The 27,311-nt window shown below is 37.0% G+C and overlaps 1 protein-coding gene across 11 annotated transcripts in view; it reads right to left on the reverse strand.

Moving 5' to 3' along the window:
• Positions 1–27,311, reverse strand: part of ZNF385B (zinc finger protein 385B) — a 363,316-nt gene that overhangs the window by 24,149 nt on the left and 311,856 nt on the right. For 10 of the 11 annotated variants that reach the window (XM_053918817.2, XM_053918813.2, XM_053918815.2 and 7 more), the window contains one exon: positions 24,090–24,200. The exons of the other annotated variant lie outside the window; for it this stretch is intronic. In XM_053918817.2, the coding sequence (XP_053774792.1) occupies positions 24,090–24,200 (111 nt within the window). The remainder of the gene's footprint in view (positions 1–24,089; positions 24,201–27,311) is intronic. 11 annotated transcript variants of the gene reach the window in all.

The following is a 27,311-nucleotide window of genomic DNA, read 5'->3' on the forward strand; positions in this document are numbered from 1 at the left end:
GCATAATACATTTGGCCTGATCCCTCTGGTGAGTAGCTAAGTCCCGCTTTTTAGGTATATAACAATTTCTACAAGGTATTAGGAGACCTCCTCCTCTTTCTAAGTACACTCAATAGTCAGATGTTACTTTAGTGCCCTTTGGCTAAAGAAACATGTGGTTCTCAAAATAAAACCTAGCACAAGATAAGCAGAGTGTCATTTCCTCATTACTATTTCCTGGCAGCAATGCCGAAAGTTAACAGCATCAATTAGCACTTGGGATAAGTGACACCGCACTGGATGCCAAGATGGAAAGAACTGTTAGTAGCCACGATCCACTTTCCTTTGCGTTCTGGGGCATGGAGAGACGTGCAACAAGGGTTCTTAGCTCCTACTGACCGCGGTCCCAGAAAGATCGTGGAATAAAGACGGGGGCAGCACCATTTACTCACAGTTGGCATCCTTCCAATTCCCCTGTGATATTCTTGGTAGCAGCACTTTGCTATCCTCACTACTGTATCTGAGGCAGTGTCAACAGCTTCTAAATCCTTGGCGAATCTTCAAGTAAAACTGAGACACCATTAAATAGTAACATGATTAACCTGACTTCATTATCTAGGAATCCCCTTAACTGGGAAGTGAGAGGAACAAGGACAAGAGCCAGAAAACCCATGAAGTAGGCAACATAATCAAGCGTGATCAACAATGGCTCTTGTGTCACTTCTAAGAGACTTGGTTGACCAAATTAACTTACTTCACACCTCAATGACTAATCAGCAGACACATATTTGTCTAGCACTAATGGCTTGCTTTCTGCTCCCCCGCCAAAAGTGCTGCTGTGCCCCCAACTAGAGTGACCAAAAACAAAACCTCTTGCCAAGAATTGCTAGAATCGGAGAGTCCTAAACCACCACTCTGACCTCCACACAAGAATTCGTTGGCCTCTGGGTTCTTCTCTCAGGTCGTTCCGGCAGTCACCTGACCACCCCCTGGTAGAGGACTAGCACTGACGGGAAATGATATCCTGGAACTCTTTCTTCCATTCCTCTCCATCTTTGTTGCTAAAGATGTTATAAATGTGTTTATTTTGTAGAGAAACTCACAAAGTGTCTGGGGAAAGAAGGTCAATGTCACTGGAAAAAGTCCTCAATTATTTATTTACCAATTAAACCTGTTTCTCTCTCTCTCTCTCTCTTTCTTGCATTTCAAAAAGTAATTAGCACTGTTCCCTTAATTTTTAAAAGTTTATCATTAAAACTATTGGCATCTTTTTTTCCAAGACAGATTTCAAAATGTTAAAACAGTGTTATATGGAAAATAGCAGAGGCCAGGTAATTTTCAGAAAAACTCTATATACTAAAATGCCAAATAAACAGATGTCAAATGAACTAACATAAAAACAGGCTAAACTAACAAGGGGAAAATCTGATTATTTATTCCACAAAGAATTATTTAGCACCTGCCATGTGCTAGACATTGTGAAAGATTAAGAGCAAAGACCCCTACTTGCAAGAATGGTAGTTGGAAGAAAAGACATACATGCTAATAACTATACCCCAAAGCCAAGAGTGGAATGCTAAAATGGGAGATAAAAGGCAGCAAAGGCTTATGGGCATCAGAAGAGAGACAAATCTCTTCGGATTGTTGGGGATCATGAAAGCTTCATGAAGAGGGGACATGAGAGCTGGACCCTGCTCCAGGGACAGAGTTGTGAAGGGGGAGGTATTTCAGGCAAAGGGAGCAGAACGTGCTAGGGCAGTGAAGTCCTGCGAACTCTGCCGTGTTCCCCAGGCACATCTGCTTTTCAGAGTCACTAGAACACAGAAAGAGGTAAAAAGAACAATGAGGAAGGGCTGTCATGTATACTACCCCCAAAATTATCTCCTGTAAGACAAACAACATAATGGAGTTCTGAAATTTAAAGGGAGTTCTGTTTGCAGGCCTCTCGTACAGATGGCTGTGAAGACGTTGGTTTTACATGACAGATTTTATCTGTGCTCCAAATTATAATCCTATCTTAAAAGAAAATTAAATTATTTATATTGAAGCTTTCATAACTGTTTGAGATGAAAGCATGGTATTTAGAATACTACACTTAAACCTATTAAGAAAGTAAAGATTACTGAGTAATCGCTAGATAATTACTCGAGTCTCTGTTTTAACATCAGACTATTTTTAACTATCAAAATGTTCTTTGCCTGTATTTGTTGCACTGATGAGATCACACGCTCTCAGAGACAGAGCTACAACCTAAGGTGCACTCAGGAAAAGGCACCCGTAATGCAAAGCCTGCTAGTAAACCTTTCTGCTGATACTCACAATTATAAGGCCTACAATCACAGCAACGAAGAACCACTGGCTTTGATATTCACCTCCCTCAATCTTCACCTACTGGGGTCTGTTGAAAACAAAGTTGTAACCATTATGAGATTTTTAGCTTAAAAAGATACAATTTCTTTGCTAATTTCTAATTTATAGCTAAGTGAAACATTCGAGGTTTCAATGGCCTGTCCAGAGTCACTGCATTGCCTAACTCTCTGGGAGCTGGGGACCCACATACACAATTCAGTGTATGTGGTGGCTTTGGCTCCTGCAAGGCCGTATTCTGGCCATGGCATGTCATATTTACTGGCTTTCTAGTATATATGTCAAGAGAAACCTCATCAACTTCAAATATTTCTATATTACTAAAGAGAAAAGTAGTAGCTTCTAGGAAGGAAATGAAGTGCACTCTAGACTACTAATTCTCTTTGGGCCTAATTTAGATTCTATTAAATATCACAACACGGAAGTAGAGTTTTTCGGGTTGGAGAGGATTTAAAATGCCACTATTTGAATACATGAGCTTTACATTATATTCATTCACACTATACACATTTTCCATGTAGGTAAATTGATTCATTTCTTAAAACTGTAAGATCTTTAACTAAGTTTCAAGTTAACTTTCCCATGTAGCCTCTTAGTCAACTAAGAGTCTTGATGCCCACTTTCCCGGCGCAGACTCGCTTGTGGAAGTCCACACACGGGAACACGGAGAAACTGAGAATGCACCTAACCGCTGGGACAGAATTTACGTGGTAAATCAGAAAAACACTTAAGTTTGAGTTTAAAATGATATGGAGTTTAAAAGTCACAGCAAAAAGCGACTTGTTTTTAAAAAGGTGCTTTTTCACAATAAAATTGTTTCTTGTAGAGTGCCAAGGTATCAACATTTTGTCTCACTTTTTCCAATGAGTTTTATATTTCGATTATGTGACAGTAGGGTCTTAATTTTAGGAGAATTTCAGCAATCTAAGATTCTTTCTCTGGATATCCAAACATATAGCTTATGTTTCCCATTTAGGATTGAGGAGAGCAGGGCATAAAACAGAGTTATTTGAAGTTGGCTATATCAACTATGATCTGGGCCAAAAATTCTTTCATTTGTTCTATTCTGTGCTCTGTCCTATTCTCTCCTCATTTTCAAATTAGACCACAATGAAAAATTATATCCTTTTAAAAAGAAATTATATATATCTCAAGGTAAAGTTTATCCCTGACTATTAATATATTAATTTCTTAATTCTGTTCAAGAATACTGTAATATAGAGATTATATTTTGAAAATAAATTTTCCTTCTATCAACTTAATGGAAGTAGGCTTATGTGATTTTTTCAATATAGATAATAGGCAATGAATTTTATTCAATGCAATTTCTTTAACATCATCATAATTTAGTTAAGAATTCATCAAAAAATATCTGCCATGCTTATCCTAAGAAATAAGACGGCTTACTTCTTCATTTTACATTACATTAGATTTTTTAAAAGATATGTTTACTTTGTCTCCCAGATTGGAGGTCAGTATCTGTGTCAATTTAATGACAAATGTGTGTGTAAAGTACTAGTATGTGCCCCAGTTTAACTGAGATAAAGTGAAGTAAATGAACCCGAGAGAAATATGCCTTTAACCCTTCTCCCAGATCATAAGGGGGAGTAATCATGAAGTTCACACAGAAGCATTCGATAAGCCAGGTTCTCTAAGTTATTATGCCTAAAGTGGGAGAATGAGTGCTCTTTATACTAAAGTAATCTTGATTATGAAATAATGGGAGCATTTATAATTTATTAAAATATATCATTTTCCTCAGGAAATTATGCATTTGGGAACTCAACCTGTTTGAACTTCTAAATCTTAGAATTTTTATGAAGCATATAGATAACATCTTTTATTTTATAATACATTATAAAACATTACAAATTTGTTAATAATTACTTGATTTTATCACTTATTTTATGATTTTTCCCAAAGTATTTAAAAATGAATACAGTCTACCATTCTCAAGTTACTTTCACATTTTATATTAAACTGGGAGATTTTAGTTAATAATTCCCAACTATTTCAGAGTTTATAGTGGTTTCAAGGTTGTGCCCCAAATTTCGAACGTGGTCAAGAGCGCTGCCATCTTTCAGTGGGGCAACGGGTCGCCGCTGTGCGCTGTGCAAGAGCTGCGCATTGAAGCTGTGACTGTGTAGCTCACTAATTCGAGTCTTCTGACGGTCAGTTACATTAGGCTCCCGGGCTTCTACATATTAGTTTTTAATCAGGCTAGAAGGTATTCTATTCATTTCCATTTCCGTACTACAGAAATTTACATAGATTTACAAAATAAATCTAAAATTAGAATTTGCAATCCATTGTCTCCTTATAATATCTTTAACACAGTCCAAAGAGGCAAAGTAACTTTGGACGTGCAATGCTTAGAAAATTGGTCAAAGAGTGGCTTTAGTAAAATTTTGTATGTCTTTCATGTGTTATTTATGTCATTACTCATTTGAAAACTTTTTTTTACAATATAGATTTTTGTCAAACTCCTACTCCAAGGCCCTAAGCCAATTTTTAAAACTCAGCAGATATTCGATAATTCAAAATTAAATGAATTATGTAAATGTAAAAATTACTAAAATATCCTTTCAAAACATACAACTATAAATGACAGAGAATAAAGAAACGACATTTATACCAGTCATTAACTAACCTGGGTCATGTTTCTAACTAAAGTGCCAGATTAAACTAGAAGTGTTCATTCCAGATTAATCTCACATATAAGAGATTGGTCTACTGGAGGCAAGACTAAAATAAACATGCCTATAACTTCGTGTCACCCATAAATACCAAAATATTTCAATATAGTCAGTGACATGCAAAGCAGACCTCCAGTGTCTCATTCTGGTGATGTTACTATCTAGAAGTTCTGCTCAGCAATAACAGCCACAACAACGGCTGTTCACATAACACACAATATGATCAGGGTGAACACTGTCGTACTCATCTTTGAGTCTTCTGAAGCACCTATGACATGGTACACACTCAATGACAGCTGTTGAATTGACTGTCATATACATGGGACAGAGGAGGAATAATCTAAGCAGCAGGAATTTTATGCTGAGGGCCTGTCCATTTATTCTTTCATTCAACAAATATTTATTGAATACCTATTATGTTCCATGAATCATCTTAGTGTTGTGAGATGCAAGTCTAGTAAAGCTTACATTCTAGTATGGGGACATAAATGATAAAATATAAATTTATATATATTTTATATAGTAAGTGTTCAGTGATAACTATGAATATCTTTGGTGGTGCTACAAAAAATAAGAAAAGGTATGTAGTATAGACTATAATCAGATGGGATACCATTTCTGGTATCAAGAAAAGCCTTTTTTTTGAGGGGGCCTTTGCACAGGGACCTGAATGAAGTGAAGGAGTTAACCAGGGCGGTATTCGGGGGAAGAGCAGCTCAGGTCCAGGGAACAGCAAATGGCTAGTGTGAGGATTTTGACTTCTACTGTGAGTAGATGGAAAATCCCAGCAGTGTTTTGTACGGGGGACGAAACTTGTTTGACTTCTGTTTATATAGTGATCACTATGGTTACTGTGTGGAGAACGAGCTAATGTGCACAGTGGGGAGGTTGGGGTGAGGCAAAGTAGAACCCAGGCCTTCACGATCACCCGCACTGAGGTGTAAAAAGTTCAGAATTAAAGCCACTGGAGGATCAGAAAGACTGCAAAAGAATGATTTTCTTAACCAGTAGTTGTAATATTTAGGAGATCTACAATCTTTGCTCTTAAATCATTTATGATTTGTATAGAATTTTATTTGTATAACTTTTGCTAACCATTACTTTTGTGTTCTTTAAGTTCAAATTGTATTTTTTTGTCTAGGTAGTATAATCACACAGTTTAAAAGTAATTTAAAAAGTATACACAGTGAAAAGTCTACCTTTCAGATTCAGCAACTAGTTGTCACTTTCTGGGTATCCTGCCAGAGGTAATTTACATGCCTATCAAGCAAATATATATATTTATATATATATATGCCTGTATTTTTCCTTTCTTTCATTTTTAGACAAATGCCTACATACCACATATGTTGTTCTGCATTTGGCTTTTTCTATTTAGCAATATATCTTAGAGATTTTAAAAAACGAGTAATTAGAAAGTTTTCTGATTTTTAAATGGTTGTGTATATTTATTTCATTACATGAATGAACCGTGATTTATTTCAACAGTGCCTCATTGATGGGTATGTGTGTTGCTTCCAACGTTGCTGTGTCACCCATGGTGCAAAAATAGGCAGTAGATACTTTAAATACTTATTTTCTTCTTTTACAACTAGAAAAATTTTTTTTAGTACTTTAATTGAATTAAAGCAGACATTAAAATTTTTCCTAATTAGTTTCTACAGACTAATTTGTAATTATGAATACATTGCAGTTATGTGTTCTCTTAAGCATATTTCTTGAAATCAGGCGACAAAATGTGCACCTTGCCCCAGGCTTATAAAATGGTATGAACACTGGAGAAAAGAAAAGGCTTTGAAATGGGCTTTCAATAATAAAAGGGATTTCAAAGGCAAGAGGTATGTAGTACCCATGAGAAGACTGTGATAAGAAAAAAATGTCTAGAAAAAACAATTTGTATTTAGGAAAATGTGCATGTGGACATGTATAGAGTAGGAGAGGAAGAAAAGATTAGAAAGATAAGTGCCAGGTTATTTAGGTCTTGAATACTAGGTAGTGGGATGGTAGTTAACAAATAGCATACATAGTTAATGAGAAGACATTCAGGGCTTTTGTTCTAGTACAATCTAATAGCAGCAAAGGCCTGCTAGAAGGAAAGGGAAGAGAGAAGAGTAACTAGAAGATTCTTACTGCAGTGAGTTGGGGAGTACTGATATTCTTAAGTAGACATTTCAAATTTCAGGGGCATCATAAACCAAAAGTCAGAGTTTTCATAGAAAAGGAGCTATTCCTCCTATTAAGACAAATTTCTTCAACTAAAGATGCTGCTCCTTTTGCCTTCCCAAGTGTCTGTTATCTTTTCTCTTTTTTTACATTTATATTCAACCCCCACCACCAACACTTCTTTATCATCAGTGTTTAAACAAGCTCAGATCTTCCCAGCCCAAAATAAACCATTCCTCAACCTACATTCACTCCTACCCTATCACTCTGCTCCCTTTCACAAACTGATTTGTTAAATTAATCTTAGACACCTCCGTTTTCTCCCCTCCAATCAGTCCACCTCAATCCACTAAAACAGATATCATCAAGACACCGATGCTCTAAATCCTAAAACCGAGAGCATCTTTCATGCCTCATCTTTCTTGACCGATAAGGCACACCTGGACCTGCTGGAGAAACTCGCTTCTCAGGAAAACACTCTTTCCCAGGCTCTTTTTTAGATTGGTGTCCCTCACGTCCCTTGATGTCAGAACCATTTGCAGGCTTATCCTCCCCTGCCCAGTCATTGAATGTTGACATATTCCAAGGCTCAGTTTGAGGCCTTCTTGTCTTTTCACTCCAAACATCCCAGTCTACTCCCTATTCCAGTCCCATCCACACTACAACTTCCCCAACCCTCTCTACACCAATCATTTCCTGGTTTCCCTGCTCCGGATCTCTCTTCGGAGCTCTAGACTAAGAATATCTACTTGGATGTCTGAAAGGACCTTAAATATAAGTTCAAAACCAAACTTTTGGTATCATGCCTCTGCTTTACTGCCAAACTACCTAGTCCTTTTCTGCTGATGGCATCATTCTACATCTGCTATAAGAGCCAAATCCAGGAACCAACTTCATTGGTACACTCTGCCCACACCCCCAGATTCATCAGTCCCTAAGTCCTACAGATTCTACCACCTAAGTATTTCTCTAATCAAGCCAGTTCTTTAGGTATCAACCACAGCCTGGTCCACCCTGCCGTCCTTTTTTGCCTGGACTACTGCAATAGCTTCTTCAGTGATCACAAAAGGCCCCTCTTGCTCTCTTATAACCTGTTCTCCCCAAAAAGGTCAGAGTGATATTTTCAAAACGAAAAGCTGATCACGTCATTCCTTTGCTTAAGACCCAACGCCTTTTCACTGCTCTTGTTTTAAAATCTAAACTCATCATATTCAAGACCCACATGGTTGATTTCCCTGGCCCTACCTCCCTCTAGTTTCATTTGCAACAGTCTCTCCATTATTCTCTGAGAAACTGAGAGTGTGTGGCTGAAATGTGTCGAGCTACCCTTTTACACAAGCCCAAAATACTGTTCCTTTTCTCTTTTCCTAGTTAACTCCTACTCATCCTTCAGAACCCAGCCCAAACATACTTCCCTAAGAAATTTTCCATGATGCCTCAGACTAGGTGATATCCTAACTTTTTGGATTCTTTCCCTCATAGCACTTTTTACAATTTGAAAAATTATTAATTTTTGTAATAATTTGATTAACGCATGTCTCCCCCACTAGACAATAACCTTCATTAAGGCTGTACTTAGAAGATTTTTGCTTTTCATTCAGTATCTTGCACTTAGCACACTGCCTGAAACATTCTAGGTGTTTGATAAATATTGATTACATAGATGAATGAATGAATTAATGAATGAATGGAGAAAGTATCTTTATTACTTGACAATACAATTAAAGTAATGGTAGGGGAAAAAAAATAATTGGAGTATACTCTAAAAGTTTCAGGCCTACATGATAAAGAAAATGGTGAAACAATTAACAAAAAGATGTAGTTATAGTGGGATTTGTAGACAAAAATGAGAATTCAGTTTGGACATCTATTTAGACTGCTCAAGAGATACACAGAGTAGAGGCCCAACAAACAACTGGGAATCAAATTAGCAGTTGAGGAGGGAAGCTGGAGCTGGAGACATCCATTTGAGAACCACATGATAAGATGATAAGTAAAACCCTGGGGACGTATGCGATTCCTGAGGAATTAAGTACAGAGAGGATAAAATCTATTTTGAAGAAGGAATCTTGAGAAACAGCTATATTTAATAGGTAAGATGAGGAACCACTATATTTAATAGGTAAGCAAAGTCAGCAGAGGGTAAAGAAAAGAGGCCACCAGAAAAGCTGGATATACCAGGGAGTAATAAAACAGAGATCAAGGGAAGTAAAAATTCTAGAGGAAGAATATTTAAAAATGCATACATGCAACTACTAAAAAGGAACTATAGTCTTACTGAAGTACAATAATATCTTTAAAAATATTTTATTTATTTTTAGAGAGAGGGGAAAGGAGGGAGAGAGGGAGAGAAACATCAATGTGTGATTGCCTCTTGCACGCCCCCCCCCCGCTGGGAATCTGGCCGGCAAACAAGGCATGCACCCTGACTGGGGATTGAACTGACGACCCTTTGCTTTGCAGGCCGGCACTCAATCCACTGAGCCACACCAGCCAGGGCTCAAGTACAGTATCTTAAATGCTAAAATACTTTTCTGTAATTTCAAAACAATCTCATAAAGTAACTGGAAAATAATATGAGGTCTTTATATCCTGGAAGAACATTTGATAATGTGGCACAAAAAGTGTAGTGTTAGCCATGTTTGTGTGAAATAAGGGGCTTATTTATAGCTACTGTTCCGATGAAAATTACAGTGCCTCAACCATCACTTCAAAGAGCTAAGGAATGCAGAGCCACAGAGAGAACACAGCAGCCAGAACAACTGCGAACACAATGTCAGGTTACAAAAATCACTCTGAATTCAAAAATAAACATAAAAATAGTGACAAATAGTTATTATCAATTATTTGCTAAGTACCAGGCACTGTGTTATGTGTTAAGAGACAGCATCACTTTTAATCTTCATAAAACCATGCAAGGCAAGTATTGCTAGCCCAAGTTTACAAAGACTCTGAAAAGTTAAGCAATTATCCAATATTACACTTCCAGGAATGGAAGGCCCTGAATTCAACCCCAGGACTAAAACATTAGGCTCTTAACCACTACCCCACTGTAGCAGGCCCCGAGCTCAGGGTCTAAACAGCCCCCAATGGGGCAGATCCAAAACAGAAGAGACTCTGTCCCTTATCACTCTGGTAAGAGAGGATCTTCATTTCCTTAGAGTGAATGATGTGCTGGTAAAAACAGGGCTGGGGATGTGACCTTTAAGGTCACATAAAAATTAGTTTTCATTGTAGAGGATAGATTCAGTAATTCTCAGTCAATGCTTGGGTTGTCATAAATTAAAGATTTTTAAAAATCAACCCCCTTTAGGACAATTTATTCAAGAACTATGTATGTACTGTGCTAGGTGCCAGACAGGCAACAATGCCCGAAGCACACTCAGTTCCATCCCTATGGAGCCAACAATCGTGTGCGCCTGTGTGTGTGTTTGTTGGAAACAGACACTAAACAAAGAATCACATAAAGATATCTTTACAAACTGTGGTACATTTCATAGAGGAAAATCACTGGGTGTCATAAAATTATTATTAGGAGTGGGACTAGTTTAGACTACTTAAGTCTAGAAAAGCCCTTCTGAGGAAGAGACACTGAAAGGGAGGCCTGAAGGAGAAGTGTGGACTAGACTGAAGGTGGGAGAGGCAGGAGGAGCTTGGCAGACTGATGGAAATAAAGAAAGCCACTGTGGCCGAAGTCTGCAAACAATGTGGCCAGTGGCAAGAACTGACTAGAGATGTGTATAACTGGTTAGAAGCCTGACTTTGCTTTCTGTTAATAAAGTGAAGATTTTGGTATTAAGAGTAGCCATAATCAACTGAGTACCTCCTACTTCCTCTAGATCAGCGATTTTCAACTGGTGCGCTGCAAGAAGTTTTAAAACATGAAATACCTGATTATTTAGTCAGGGGCAATAGCTCTTTTCCCTCAGACTGTCAAATAAAAAAAAATGAACAATAGCCAACACAACAATAATTGTCCAGTGTGAGTGAATCAAAATTATACTTATTTTTTGTCAGATCGACAAAAAGTATATACTTTTGGTGTGCTGCAGACTTTTAATAATTAGTTTATGTGTGCCATGAGATGAAAAAGGTTGAAAATTGCTGCTCTAGATTCCTGACTTCCTTCTGCCTATGATTAGAAACTGGGGGTTGACATGAGGGTTGTAACTTGGTATGATTTGGGGGGTTTGGGGCTTGATCAGTCATAACAGACCAGTTGCTCAGTAATCGGAAAAACAATTCTTAAATACAATGGTTCATTCACTTCTCCATTAAGATAGCACCGGTCAGAACACAGAATAAGTAATTTATTGATCATTCAGTTAATTTGATCAGTAAGGATAAATAACTACACTGGATTAATCATCCCTCAAAACGACTAGTTGGCCTGAAATATAAATCCTATGTACTATCTAAGTTAAAACTCCTGACTCAAAAGATTTCCAGAAAAATTCTAACCAAGTCACAAAAATATCATTTGCTTTAAAAAAGTATTAGATGTTACTAAATGGTTATAATTTCAGAAAAACCTTATTAATGTAGACGAATTTGGGTGAAGGGTGTAATGAAATGGTAAAAAAACCCCATTAAGAACGTAGAACATTTTTGAAGAAATGCTGTTAGTTAATAACTATAAGCTACCAGAGATGCTTAGGTGATGTACCAAAATATGTACGAATTAATTTAAATTATATATTGCTGTATTTTAATGAGTGCCTTCAAAGTACTTAAGTAAGCCTGTAAAAGTTGGTTCTGTTGGTATTCTAAGTCTCTACGCTTTCATCTCTTTTGCAACAACATTCATCTGCATTTTCTTTGAAGAATTTGGACCAAATGAAAGTTCTGTTCAGCCTATACCTGAATCATCACAAATCTTTAATAACTATAGTCCAAATTAACAGGAATTTTCTGCATTTATGAAAATGGAAATTTATAAAAAAGGCAACTATTCAATGTCTAGATCTTTAGAAAACTAGCTTGAAGAGACTGTCTTTCAGATATCCAAACTTTGTATTTTTAAATCTACATCTGCAAATTCTGTAATTCTATTTTGGCACTTTACAAATATAGACATCTATCATTTCTCCAACACTTACAGATGTTAATGAATACCCCCTTCTATGGCCATCTGTGTAAATGCATAAATTAAATTTTACAAAGAGATCATTGGTATTTCTAGTTTAAAAGTGCACATAGAGCATTTTGTTGGCTTAAACATTTTAAATTACAAAACTCTACCAAATAACCTAACTACTACTTTAGTGAATCTATACTCTTCCATTCTTTTCAAATGATATAAGAAAAAGCTGACAAAATTCATGACATAAACAAATCATCACATAAAAGGATTCCATAGATGTCTCTCAAAAAATATTGAATGTTATATCTTTCCAGAGCAATAAGCAGCTAATCACTTCAAGCTCACAGTTCAGAGATAACAACAGCTACATTTCAGAGAACACTCAGTGGGCGTTATCGAAGATAAAAAGGAAACTATTGGGTGATTGTGAATATAAGTCAGCACGCCACGTCTCCCATGCTAAATGCAGCGCACACAACAGAATTAGAATTCCGTTAAAAACATTTACGAGTGTCAGTGGTACAGGAAGGTGAGTCAGTCCACCTTCAGGAAATAGAGGCCGTGCTGTCTGTGACTTCAAAACAATAAAACCGACTAAAAATCAGTCTGCTTTTTATTACCACGATAATCTGGCAGTTCTAAGCTCTGTAATAAAATACTTCTCAAAAAAATTGTTGGTCTAAGTTCTAAACAATTGCTGTGGTTGCAGGGGAATTTTAAGAATATAGGTAAACTTAGAATTAGCACATTTTTGTTACTTATCTTTTAATTAACTACAGGGAAGCTAATAGAGAACTTGAGTTATATCACCAAACTCCCAATCCACAATGACTCTGCTACACACGCCAAAATGAGTTCCGAGTGGCTGAGTCATTGAAGCTAGTGCGGTTCTAGTTTTCAAGCTCTGTGTCGCTCATACTCTAGACTCTCAACTGTGGGATAAGCAATGTTAGCACAGTGGCTGTAGAGACAAAAACTTGAGATACTTCAATTCTCTCGTTTTAAGGAGTTTATTTATTTATTTTTAGAGAGATGGGAAGGGAGAGAGGAAGAGAAACATCGATGTGAGAGAGAATCATTGATTGGCTGCCTCTTGTATGTGCCCTGACTGGGGACTGAACCTGAACCCAGGCACATGCCCTTACGGGGAATTGAACCCACAACCTTTTGCTTTGTGGGACGATGCCCAACTAACTGAGCTACACCAGTCAGAGCAATTCTCTTATTTTAAATACATGACTACTTAGAATTTTTGTTTGTGTTTGAAAGTTAAGAGTGAGACAGTGACAACTGTGAGGTGTATTATTCTTGATTGGTAATATAAATTTTAACTTATGTATAACATAGTCCACTGACTTTGGTTAATATCTTTAAAATGAATATTTATGCTTCTTTATAAGTTATTATGCACTTTTAAACTAAGGAACAGAGAAGAAAATAAAATATCAGTGGTATAATTTAGTAGATATGTAAATTGTATCTTCCATGTAATTTTGATTTTATTAAAATTCACTTATTTGTTACTATAATATTATTATTCATTATTGCAATAGATCAATATGTAGGTTTAAGTTTTTTTCTCATTTACAAATATATTAATGTAATCAAAAAGATTTAGCCTTTACTTTTTTCCTTTTTTGTATAATATTAAGCATTAATATAATCAAAACTTAAAACAGTGTCTAAGTTTCTTATCTGGCTATTATTATTACTCATGTAATTTCACAATTTTTATGAAAGTGATTTTGTCTTCTGGAGGAGATGTTAAAAACGATCTAGTTTTGGAGTCAGATACGTTAGGTACATCACTGATACAGTAATACAGTCATTATTTGTGAGAGCTAAAATATACTTTATATCTGAAGGAAACACAAATTAATAAGAGTAAAATCATATTATCTGCTTCCCAAAAGCAGAACCTTAACAAAGTGATGTATTCTGGGGAGTCCTTGTTCATCAGATCTATTTTCTGAGTAGTGAATACAACATTTGCTCTCCACGTGTCCTAGAAGAAAGAATTAAAGTGACAAAAAAATACAAGGCTTTTCTCATTTCTCTCCCCTTTTTCCTCCCTCCCTCCCTCCCTTCCTTCACTCCTTCCTTCTCTCTTTCTCTAAGATTTAGGTAAGATGTAATACTCATTACTAAAAATGACTAGATCCTGAAATGTTGCCAATGGAGCCGTAGAATATTCACTTTGAGATAAGAGGAGATTCGATAACCTTTAAGAGGTCATCTGAATTGATCATGGGCAGACAGGCAAAATTTCACATAATGTTTAGGGGTTCATGGACCTCCTTGCAGCCTATCCGTGGACAACATCCTTAAAGGAGCCCTATCTGTTTTAGCTCTAGTACTTAATAATTCCTCAATTTTCTCTCCTTCAAATCCTGATCATCTCTCAAGCCTCTCCCCTGGTTCCACCTCTTCCATGAATCTCTGAAAATACAGAGATAATGCATGTGGAGAGTATCTAGTTTAGAGCCTGGCAGAAGAAAAGAACAGGCGCCCATCAAGGCTAGCTTTCCACTTGTGATTGTTATTCTAGCTTGTGTGCCGTCTCCTTTCCCAAACTGATATTACCCTTTAGTTAACACCATACAGTTCAGCAGTGTTTCTAAGTGTCTAAGTTTTATTTCCCTAGGGAGATAATCAGGTCGATGAGAGCAGGGAACTTCTCTTACATTTCTTGACTCTTCCTTTCCTGGCAGGAGCTATTTGGACACTCTTCAGTCTCTGGTCAGCTTCACGGCTTCCTTATTCTCCTTGAAGAGCTCACGTTAATCAGCAACCTATTTTTCTACAAAGTCTTTCTAGCTTGGAATTTTAAAACTGGTGAGAATACTTCCTCATATGCTATCCTTACACCCGGCTCCCAGCCATGTGTCATCGAGTTTCTTATGGCCCCTCAGGTTTTCCCCAAAACTACTCTTTACGCTGACCGACCACATCTAAAGTTCTTTGGCCTCCAGGGCAAATGCTGTCACTTTATTCGAAGAACTGCTTGAGAGATGAAAGTACCTAAACTGTCTTGTGCAGGTTGTTCTGTACTATATAAAATCAGCCACTTGTTTGAAAGCAATGGAATAGACGAGATTACTTTTGTTGCATGAAGGGTTTTTGCTTTGTTTTGTTTTGCTTCTGTCTTGCATAAGTAATTCCTTTTTCCTTGTTGGAAAGGTTATGAAAATTACAGTCAACTGTTCACTGAAGCAAAAAGAATAAAAGACAAGCTATGGGAAACCAAACATGTCCTAAATAAAGCCTGAATATAAACTTTAAATCAGCAACTAATCAGTTAGGGAACCTATAGGTATTCAGCCTAGAAATTCTACCTGAAATCTAATTATACGTTGAATAAATTTTCAGCTAAAGAATCCCAAATCACAAACATTGAGTGAAACTTCATCGTATTGGTAAGGATTCCACAACCAGTCTTAACTAAAGCAATGCCCAGCAAGCAAAGAGGGAAAACCCACCAGCTTTCAACGGTCTTTCCCTAACCCTAAGTGGCCAGGCAACTTTTAGATGACAAAATCTCGAACAAAATGACTTGAGAATCCTTTCAGGAATCTTTTACTTCTCCCTACGAGAGGCACAGAAATTTTACACAGGAAAAAAGATGACCCACCATATTTTTTAAAGGTGTCGTTCATGTTTGGTCAGCAAAGCTGCAGTGAGTGGAAATGTACCAGAGCTTGCGGCAGCAATGGTGAGTTGTGGGTGCCTAATGGTTTTGCCCATGTGTGGGGATGGGTTCAGGTACTATCTTTGTAACATTTTATATTTACTGTTTTCAGAATATCACATTAGGCTGATCATTCTAACTTTGAATATTATTAAACACATATAAATAGCTAAAGTAACATGTCATGTGAAACATCATACATTTTAAGAAAAGCCAGAGAAATATTGAAATGTATTGTATAATTTCCCCATTAGTTAAACACAGGATCTGATGAGTCTTTGTAAGTCCTACAGCTCGCATTTAAAAAACTCCTCTTTTATCCTAGTCTTCTCTTTCTTTTAGTGATGAATTTAAAATCAGCCCTAAATTATCCAAATACCCTTTCAAATACGGTATGGCTAAGAACTTTTTGTAATATAAAGTGCTGCTTTAGAGTAAGTATTTTTTTAATTTAATATGTGCTTATATATGTAACTAATATATGCTTCGAGAAAACATGACTAAACTTTTTAAGGCCTTTTTTATACAGCAGCTATTGAAGAAAACTTTCAGTGTGGTATGTTCCCACTCTCTGTAACCACACTATATTTCTGTCACATCGAAGCAAAAAATGTTCATCATTTTGTCATCTCTGTCTGCAAAGCAGAGAATTACCTTCCCAAGCTCCTGAGATTTATGCTTTTAATTACCTCCTATCTGCTTCACTACCTTCCATACCTAAGAATCAATAGAAATAGTCTTATTTATGGGGAAAATATAAAATGTTTGACAAATGCACACTATCACTTTCTAGATTTCCATTTGATGCTACTGATGCCTTCCTTCTTCAGTCCTTTTCTTCTTGATAGAATCCACTGGTTTTTTTAAACTTATAAAATTATTCACTTATCTAATCATTTGTACTGCTTAACAGTAGATGTAAACTTTACAACTAGCTTTTGAGTTCCAAATTCACCAATGAGATTATTATCACTGTGGAATCTCTTTATTTAACCATCAGCTGCTGAATTCAGCTGAACTGTGGCTTCCTCCCAACCCCTCATGATAAACTCACTTCACGGGGCGGTCCGACTTTCATGGCTTATTTAGTTTCTGAAGGGGAGGCCACTGCTAGCACAGGAGGGACCTGGCAGGCTAGGCGCCAGTATTCCCAAGACTCTGGCGCTCACATTTTATCAGCACCAAGTACTTTTCTAAAAAGTCCCCAACAAATCAATATATATTTACTGATACATAATTATATGTATAATTTACATATGATTATACAAATATAAATGTATTATAAATTAATTGAGAGGCTGTTTAAGGAGCTGCTATCTGTCTCAAGGGATCCAAGAGAAACAGAGTAGCTGCTCATGGGTGGCAGGCAATGATTGGATAAATATACGTGAGAGGAGGCAGGAGTTAATCTGTAGAATTAATATGCGTAGATCTGATAATGGTGTTATAGGGAGGGTCAAAGTTTTCTTTGACTTATCAGTTACCAAATGTGATGTCTGAAAATTCAGGATATATAGGATAAACTCATTTTTTAAAAACAGTACATTGGTTGGAGTTTCAAACAAAATATGCTGGCCCTGACTGGCGTGGCTCAGTTGGTTGAGCATCATCCCACAAAGTGAAAGGGTCACTGGTTTGATTCCCAGTCAGGGAATGTGCCTGGGTTGTGGGTTCAGTCCATGGTACAGGTGCACGCGAGAGGCGACCAGTCAATGTTTCTCTCTCTCTCTTACTCCCTCCCTTCCCCTCTCTCTAAAAATAAATAAATAAAATCTTTAAAAATATATACTCAATAGGTATCCACCCTCAAAGGGAAGTGCCTCTTAATTTAAAGCAATGAATCCAGTCATTAACCTAAAAAAACCCCAAAACCCATGTAATAAAGACGCTACAAACATCCAAGAAAGAGCTGAAGGAGAAGAGAAGATAAAGTAGAGAAGACAGGAAGGCGTAATCTGATGGTCTACTGGAAGAAAATGTGTTTTGACCAGGAAAGAGAAACACTGATAACTCGTGGACAGAATTTCTAGAGTTAAAAGCAAGCACGAGGTAGCCAATAGCAAAATGCAGAATCCCTTAGAAGAATGTCACATGATGAGAAATGAAAGGCTTGATCCTTTCAGAAAATTCTCAGCTCAGCACCTTTCCTGCTTTTGCTGCAAGGGACATCTTCAAATGTGGCGTCTAAGGGCTCCTGTTTCCCAGCCGCTCTGACTTCCCAGGGAAGGAAAGACAGCTGCTGCAGGGACTTGCTGCCTCACAGCAGCTGGTGGAGAGATGGCATTCAGCATAGTGGCCAAAGGAAATGGAGGGTCAGCCAAGGACACGGAAAAGAGCGTTTATGTGGGACCCAACGTTGTGGCTTTTCCCTAATCTCACAACTGCTGAGATCTCTGCTGGATGACAGAGAATGCCAGGGCCTCTAACCGAAATTGTACTAATGCAATTTCAAAATGCACTAATGGCAGATGGTAGATGGGGCAGTTTGTTTATGCAAGACAGGGAATTTGTATTATATGAACTGCGTAAAGAAGTCTGGAAGTGGGCATAAGTTTAAAACTAAAAGAGAGACAGACCGACAGATAGACCGATAGACCCAGGGGGACATACTTAAATAACCTTATCCAAATAAAAACTGCTAACATGACAAAGATGCAAATGCCGAGGGAAATGGCACTGCAGACACATCAATTACATACTGATGCAGTCACATGGGAACTGGAGGTGACGCTGAACAATTCCACTTTCTAAAATTTCCAGGAGATTTATAGGAAAGAATGGGAGAGAGAGTCAGGTCACCCACAGAACATTCATACAAATGGATGGTCCCCCTGCCATTTTAAATTCTAAGAAAACCTTTCATTTCCTGTCCAGGTGTGCTTAATCAGTCTAACGTAAATCAATGAAATGGCATCAGGTCATCTCCTTATGTCTTGAGATGTGAGGGAACAGAACACAGTAAAAAGAACAGTGAGCTCAAATGAGAGCTAGAGATATTGGACAATCAAAACCCAAAATAAAGACATTGAAAAACACAACACAAGTAAAAACCTAGAGGAACCACAAAGTAAGATGAAATAAAGAAAATGTAAACTGTAAGTGATTTGAAGTTTATTATGCTATTTACAAGGTAATACTGTGAATTTAAGTCAGTGGAGTCACCAATTCGGGACACTGCATCTCATAAGTTGTTCAATTTTGGTATTAATGCTGAGTGTCAAAATTTCAGGGTCAATTCTTGAATGAGAGTATCATTATGCTTTCATCCCAATTTGTCTACGAAGCATAAAGGACTCAGTCATGTATTATGGGTATTTATGATTAACTGTACTGTGATGATAATAATAATAATAATAAATAGATCATCTGTTTTTAAATATTTAAGAGACTCAAACTTCCTGATTTTGTGTAAGAATCTGTTTAATGATCAGTTTCCTTTATCCTTCTGCTAGTCTTCTCCAAGGAATTGAAATTAACTTGCAAATTAGAAATTATTTGAGATCTGCCAACTTAAAACCTGGCCAAAAAGAGAAAGCCTGAAAAATATTTTAAAGGCTTATGTTAGGGCTAGTTTCCAGTATTTTTGTACAAAAGCCTAATAATTTTGAGTCTTAGGTTAAAACCAACTCCAGAACAGTATAGAAGACCTATTTTTCTGGAAAGGCTTAATGCTAGAAACGTATTTCCCAGCAAAAGAGTAGAAACTCGGAGCCAGGCTTATCAGTTGCAGATAACACAACTGCAGTGCACTCGTTCACTGCTTGGAGAGGAGAGGGGCATTCAGGCGCAGGGGAAGCTCATGCAGTGCTCTGCTCAAACCAGGGTGGGTTGGGCGAGAAAGGGTCTAAGAAGAAAGTAGGGATTTGTGTGCTGCACACATTTGTGCAAATGTACACGGCTCAGCTGGAAAGATATGTTCTTCCTGGACTGCAACGCCTGGCCCCTGGCAAAGTTAATGGTGTTAATTTGTAGAGGTTCATTTGGGAAATGTTTATGATTAATGCTTGCTCATTTGCATAACACTATTGTGTAAATAAAGCTGTAGCCTTTTGCTTTGCAACAGTGGAGCTCTATGGAGAGGGTAATAGCTGGACAAAGGGGGCTACTATGGGACACTTAAACTGGGTCACATTGAATTTTAATGCATGAATCCTACCCTGGTACATGTTATATAGGTAATGGAAACTGCGGAGTGTGGTCCGTTTACCGTGCAAATCTGCCTTCCAGATTTTCAGTAACCATCTTTTCTACACTGAAGAGTGAAGGCAATTCAGTCTCAGGCTGGTTTAGAAATGTTATTAAAGAAAGTGAGAATGAGCATCTTCTAATTCTTACATTAGACTGTAAACAGGGTAATTATATAATAATACACTTTCCCCCAAATAAAAAGTGCTCAGTCTCAGAGTTCAGTTATGCAGATAGGCCACCATTACTAAACACAGAAAACATGTATATGTCAGTCTTGAGAATCTGCCATCTGGACTATGTGGCTTCACTGACCAGAGCCCAAGTGGGACTCAGAAATCTTATTTCTTTCTCCATTATCAACAGAGCTTTTGAGTGGCAACAAGGAAGCTGGTGTTCACATGCTCATGTGTGTTCATTTGTCTGTGTCTCCGTCAGTAAATACAAAGAAAATCACTGCCATGGAATGAAGCTCAAGTCAACAGTGAACGCACTCCCAGAGCAATTCTGGGGTACAGAAAGAAGAATGGCAAACCACCTCCTACCCCCACCCCTGGCCAACCCATGACACAAACAAACAAAAAAAATTTGCAGTCATTCTTTCTTGGTCTTAACTGTTCCACCCATGAAGTGAGGGTGTTTATACCCTGTCATTCTAACAGAATGCCATGCAAATGATATTTAATCATAGAACTGAAGATCATATAGTCCGTTTTAAGTTATATCATAGAGGAGGGAACTGAGGCCCACCGTGGTGAAATGGTTTATCAAAGTGAGACTTAGAACTTAAATCACATTCAAGGACTCTTAATCTAGTGTGCCATACCTCATGGCCTCTCTATATATGGAGTAGTAAAAACACAGAGCCACGGACCTGGGACAGATTCTGGGAGGATCTAATAAGGTTAAATCTTAGATGCTGTCATTCACACTCTTTGTTAGGAAATTTGCTGCTGGTCTCTGGAGCCTAGTATGGCATAAAATAAAAGCTCAATAAGTATGAAGAAAATGAGTCAAGTTTTTATGAGAGGCAACATAATAAAACAGGAAAAGAGCTGTGGATTTAGAAGCAAGAGACTGAATCTATGTCACAGATCTGTCATTTGTTAACTATAAAAATCTATGTAATTCCAAAAGATTGGAATAAGTGTCCACCAATGAGGGACTAGTTAAACTATGGAATATGCACGTGTAGACTACTGTACTGGCTTTCTATTGCTGTTGAGCAAATCATCCCCAACTCACTGGCTTAAAACAACACACATTTATTATCTTAATACCTCTGGAGGACTATGTTCTCTTTTGGAGGCTGTAGGGAAAAATCAATGTCCTTGATTTTCCAGCTTCTAGAGGCTGCCCACATTCCATGGCTCATGGTCCCTTCTTTCACTGTCAAAGCCCACAATGGCCAGCAGAGTTGTTCCCACATCACATCACATCACATCACATCACATCACATCACATCACTCTAACCTTTTCTTTTGCTTCCCTTTTCTACTTTTAAGGACCCTTGGGCCCACAGGATTATACAGTATAAAATATTTTAAGGTCTGCTGATTGGCACCCTTAATTCCACTTATTACCTTAATTCTCCTCTGGCATATTAGAGCACATGGTGAAGGGGCCAGAGCTCAGGATGTGAACATCTTAGCCTAGCATATCTGTAAATAAACTGTGAGGAAGCTCTTTATGTGCTGATAGGGAAAATTCCCCAGGATATATTATTATGTAAAAAATGCAAGGCAAATAAAAGTGTGAATAGTGTGCTACCTTTCCTGTAGAAAAGGGAGGAAAGAAGAATATACACATATATTCATACTTGGTTATATTTGCATAATCAAAGCCAGGAAAGATACGCAAGAAATACTGAAGTGGCTGCAGATAGACAGGAGTAGCAAGAAGGTGGGAGGATGGGATAGAACAAGATTTTTCAATGTAACCTTTAAAATTAAATTTTTTTTGAACCATGTAAATATATGTTGTTGTTATTGTTTATTTTTTAAATCTGGACCTGAGGACATGCTTACTGATTTTAGAGAGAGGGGAGGGGACGAGGGGGGGGAGAGAGAGAGAGGGGGAGAGAGGGGGGGGGAGAGAGAGAGAGAGAGAGAGAGAGAGAGAGAGAAGCATCATTGTGAGAGAGAAACATCAATTGGTTGCCTCCTATATGTGCTCCCCACTAGGGATCCAACCTGCAACCCAGGCACGCTCCCTGACTGGAGATTGAACCTGCAACCTTTTGGTGGATGGGATGATGCTTCAACCAACTGACCCACCCAGCCAGGGCTATTATTATTATTTTTTAATTCAAGGAATTCATAATTGCCCAAAGCCTCTATTATTCATCAACCTTGTTACTTTTCTCTTCTTAAACTAACTTGGGAACCTCAGTTGCTGGTGGCTGTATATTGAGCAGTTCCCCAACGTGACAGTCGCAGACTTCATGCAAGTTGGCCTGTGTTGCAATGTTCATACAGATTCACTCTGCAATCTCTCGCATTGTGTTATAAGATATTTTCAACATCCAGCATTGCTGCACTGGGAATGCAAGCACTAAACACAAAGCTTGTCTTCAGGGGGCATTCATCTTATAAGGAGTCAGTTAAGTGGTGAACATTTTCATTTTATAGTCATAAAGTTACAGAAATTTAATTTCTCTGAATGTAGAAATTTGAATAACAACATGTAAAGTTATTAAATATATTTGGATCTATTTCAGTATTTGTTATTATCTTTTCTTACAAAAGTCCTTTAATTATTATGCCTTAAATGTAATAGTAATATTGTATTTTAATAGATCTCTAGTAGCTATGTCTCTAATTAATTAGCCTTCTACTTACAAAATATTTCCTGTTTCTCACCATATTGATTTTTTTCTAGTCAGGTTTACTGAGTTATACTTTACATATAGTAAAATTCCTTTTAAGGTGCTGGGTTTTATGAGTTTTGAAAAGCAAAAGCAGCTGTGTAACCACCACAGCGACGAAGACGTGCACTTGAGAAAGTTCTCGCATGCCCTTCTGCGGTCAGTCCCTACCCCCACCCACCCTTCCTGCTAACGACTGGCCTCATTTCTGTCTCCATAGTGTTGTCTCCCGCAGAACGTTATGTAAGTGCAATTACACAGTAGTATAGAGAGTGTTTATTATGTTAGTATTTCCAATAAACGGGAAGCTTGTAACATACTCTGCAAAATGGCCTCCAGGGTAGAGTAACTCAAGAAATATCATATATAATACACCATCTCTAGATTCAGATTTGCATTGGTCATTGGCTTTACTTAATAATTGGGTATTATTATAAACATTCTAATATGACTTATTTTGATTTAAAGTTATTTTATCTTTAATTTTAAAATCTGCTTTCATAAAAGATTAATTTGTACTTTTTTCTTATTTTGTTAAACAGGATAATTAGGCTAGGCCAGATAAAATCATTTATAAACCTTTCTCTGTATTTCCATGTCTGGGAAAATATAAACTGTAGAGTGATTTATCTTCTCAGGAGTTTAATATGATTTGGCACACACACAAAATATGACCCTTATCAAGAGTAATAATAATGGTTTTCTTCAGCATTCATTGCATTTTAATTTTTTTCCTGCTTCCATTGCATTTTAAACTTTAAAAAATATTTTCTGCTATTTAAGTATTTTTCAAAAGTAAATATAACTGGTGAAACTAAGTATAAAATGACATAGGTAAGACTATATAAAGAAAGCCTTGATTTTTCTTTGATATTAGGTACTCTATTGCTCAAGTTTCTAGTGTTGAATCCAAATCCCTTAGAAATCTGGCACAATGGAATAAGTGGCCCACCAAGAGGAGTGGCTCCTGGGGGGCATGCAAGTATGAAGAGATGTATATATTCAGAACAATCAGACTTTAGCTTGCCAGACTGCAGAGAGCAATGAAAAGGTGGTACTCACATCTGAGTTAAAGCGAAGCTGACAGACATTACAAGAAATAACTTGTTTCTTCTTTGGAGGAATGGACACTCCAAATGTGTGGTTAATGACTGCTTTTTGCACAGGATCCATCTGAAGAGCAAATGATAAAATAGTCAATTCATAACTTCAAAGGATAGATAATAGTTTGAACGAGTAAAAGTAGCTGTATTGTTCCTTAACACTTTAACTTTTCATTCCCAGGCAAGGATAATAAAGAATTTCATTTAATAGTAATGTATTTGTTTCCAGAAATTGAAAACTAGAACAAAAAAAACTGCTTTGAAATCATAACACAAATCATAGGAGAACCCAATGTCCTAAGAAGTCCTATGTATATAAGGAGCCTTGAAAAACCTTGAAAGAGTCATAAAACAAGAAAATTTAAGATCCAAAGGTCAAGGTTAAAATTAACTTGTTAATGTTTCCCTGAATGAGGGGAAAATACTTATGATAGTCTGAAATGACCTCAATGACAATTATTACAGCCATATTTAAGTTTCCTAAATTTTGATTTATGGCAATGTCATAAATTTCAGGCTTATATCATAACCCAGAAAATGGGTTTCCTTACTTGAAAATAACTTATTACTTTTCACGTACTATAGATGAAATTCATGCTAATTGAAACGAATTCAAAATTGTACACTCAAATGTCCACAAGATTGGTTAATAGGCAACCCTTGTTTAAATATCAATCAAGTAAAGTGTTTTGACTTATAACTTGTGACTTTCCTCCCTTTGGTTTTCATATACTATGCATGTTCAGTATAGCGATTAAAGTACTCAACCATAGCAAAAGTAGGGCTCAAAGCCCTGAAAATACCTGGGAAAAGAAAACACACAATTTGCAAGCCTATAATAAGAGACACAGCAGTGATTCTCTTGTGTGCGCCAGCTAATAATCTCCAGCGTTAACAATGGACAACTGGCAGTTCAAAAGCAACGTGGACGGTGAGCAAAGCATAACTTATAAACAGAGGGAACGTGAACTGACACCATCGTCTAGGAAAGCTCCTGCGGTTAGAGCTTAGGACGGGATTAGTTGATATTTGGCAGAGAGGAAAAATAAAGACTATCCCTGGTCAGGAGTGTAAATCAACAAAGTGAAAAATTAGCAATTAGAAACACTGAAATACATCAGAAAGAAGGATGGATTAAAAAATTATCGAACAGTAAAATGGCCTATTTTTTGCTACAAGTTAAAGAAAGATGACAGACCACTGTCACTATAAAAACAGTTTTGTGGCTTGGGACACTTCAAAATTTCGGAGAGAGGAGTTTTCTGACCATAGAACCGTTCTATAACCTTGCTAGTAGGGGTGGTTACACAAATTTATACATGTTTTAAAAGTCATAGAGCTATCCAAACTCTGCCAAAGTCAATTTTATCTATAATAATTTAAAAAGTAAAAGAGAAAAATTGTTAAGAGTATTATGTTTAACTACCAAGTGTAAAATAAACCTGGGGATTTATTTTGTCCAGGCAATAATTGATTACATTAAATTTTATTTAATGAGAATAAAATAATAAAAACAAGCCTCCACAGGCAAAGGAAATCTCACAATGTAAGAAAAACTCTATTCACTTTCTTAGTTTACTCCCAAGGGCATATTAAGTCTCATTCATTCATCTGTAAAACACGAAACTATACTTTCTGATTGTTACTAAAAAGGAACATCAGTTTGGACCGGAAATCAAAGACCCGACCTATGCTGGCAGGATGAAGAAACTACACTGCTTTTCAAAGTTAAAAAACAAGAGCATTTTATTGAGATATTCTATTTTCTGTTCTCAGGCTCTTAAAAAAGGCGTGAATGACATGGATTAAAACTATATGAATGTTCTCAAATACCAGTTTTCACATGCTACTTTCATTATTTTTGTGATATTCATATACTACTGTATTATTATTCAGTTAATGTTTTTTCCTTAAATCAAATTAAAATCAACTTTTAGAAACATAGCAATAATTATAAAATCATAGTTCTAATGTACATGCTCTCCTATTACTCATTTCAAAAAATATATTAAACATTAACATTAAAAATGAAAACTTTATCATCTAAAATTTTTTAAAAGTTTTTAGTAAACCAAGGTATTTGTTGACAGCTCCAACTTAACTCTTGAATATACATGTTCCCTTTAACTTTTTTTTTTAATGGGTTTTCTTTTTTTTTTTCTTTAACTTTTTGACATTAGCTGCCTATGTGAGTTAAAAAGTCACTCCTGATACAGATTTATTCTATTCAGTCTCATGTTCGCACATCAGCCAAAACAGTTTGCATGCCCAATGCTGAAAGCTCTGTCTTGAAAGGTGATTTGTGGCTGAGCCCTCCAACTACAGAGGCAGATGAGTTCCCAGCCAGCTGCTCCCTGAAGAGCACAGGAAGGTGGTTCCTTCAAGAAACTCAACCAGAATTGGCTTCTCTACTTTATATACATAATCCTACTTGTACCCATAAAATCAGCTAAGTAAACACAGCCTTTTACCCCATCTCTAGTCACCTGTCATATAAAAATTTCATCCTCCATGTTTCTCAGTTGGAAGAGATTTTTTCTATTTTCCACTCGATTCTCTTTTTCTTATAGGTAGTATTTCAGGAAACCATCCACCTGTTTTTCCTTGCCTAAATCTCTTTTATCTTTCTCTGCTGCTCATCACAGAATTCTCTGATTATATTTCTTTTTTTAAAAAAAAATTGTTTATTTAATTTTAGAGAGAGGGGAAGGGAAGGGAGAGAGGGAGAGAAATATCAACGTGTGGTTGTCTGTCATGCACACCCCCGCCCGGGGACCTGGCCCACAACCCAGGCATGTGCCCTGACTGGGAATCGAACTGGTAACCCTTTGATTCTCAGGCTGGCACTCAATCCACTGAGCCACACCAGCCAGGGCTATAGTTATATTTCTTATCCATCCTCTGGGGAGCATGATTTAGTTGGAAGAAGTGGTATAAAAAAGAAATGTTCCACTTGCTGAGTCATCTGATACCTTGAAACTGACTGTCGAGGTGATGTTTTCTATCTGATGCTGTAATTACAAATACCTGAGTCATTTTGTTGGGATCCAGGCTAGGCAAGAGCATAGAAAATGTTTCCAGATCTCTCTCTCTCTCTTTGTAAAGTATATAGAGCTAAAAACCTGAATATTTTCCTTATTCTTACAATACTCTAAAAGTTAGATGAAAGTAACTATGATGT

This window comes from Desmodus rotundus, chromosome 2 (genome assembly GCF_022682495.2).
Source record: "Desmodus rotundus isolate HL8 chromosome 2, HLdesRot8A.1, whole genome shotgun sequence".
In the NCBI taxonomy this organism is placed as follows: Eukaryota; Metazoa; Chordata; class Mammalia; order Chiroptera; family Phyllostomidae; genus Desmodus; species Desmodus rotundus.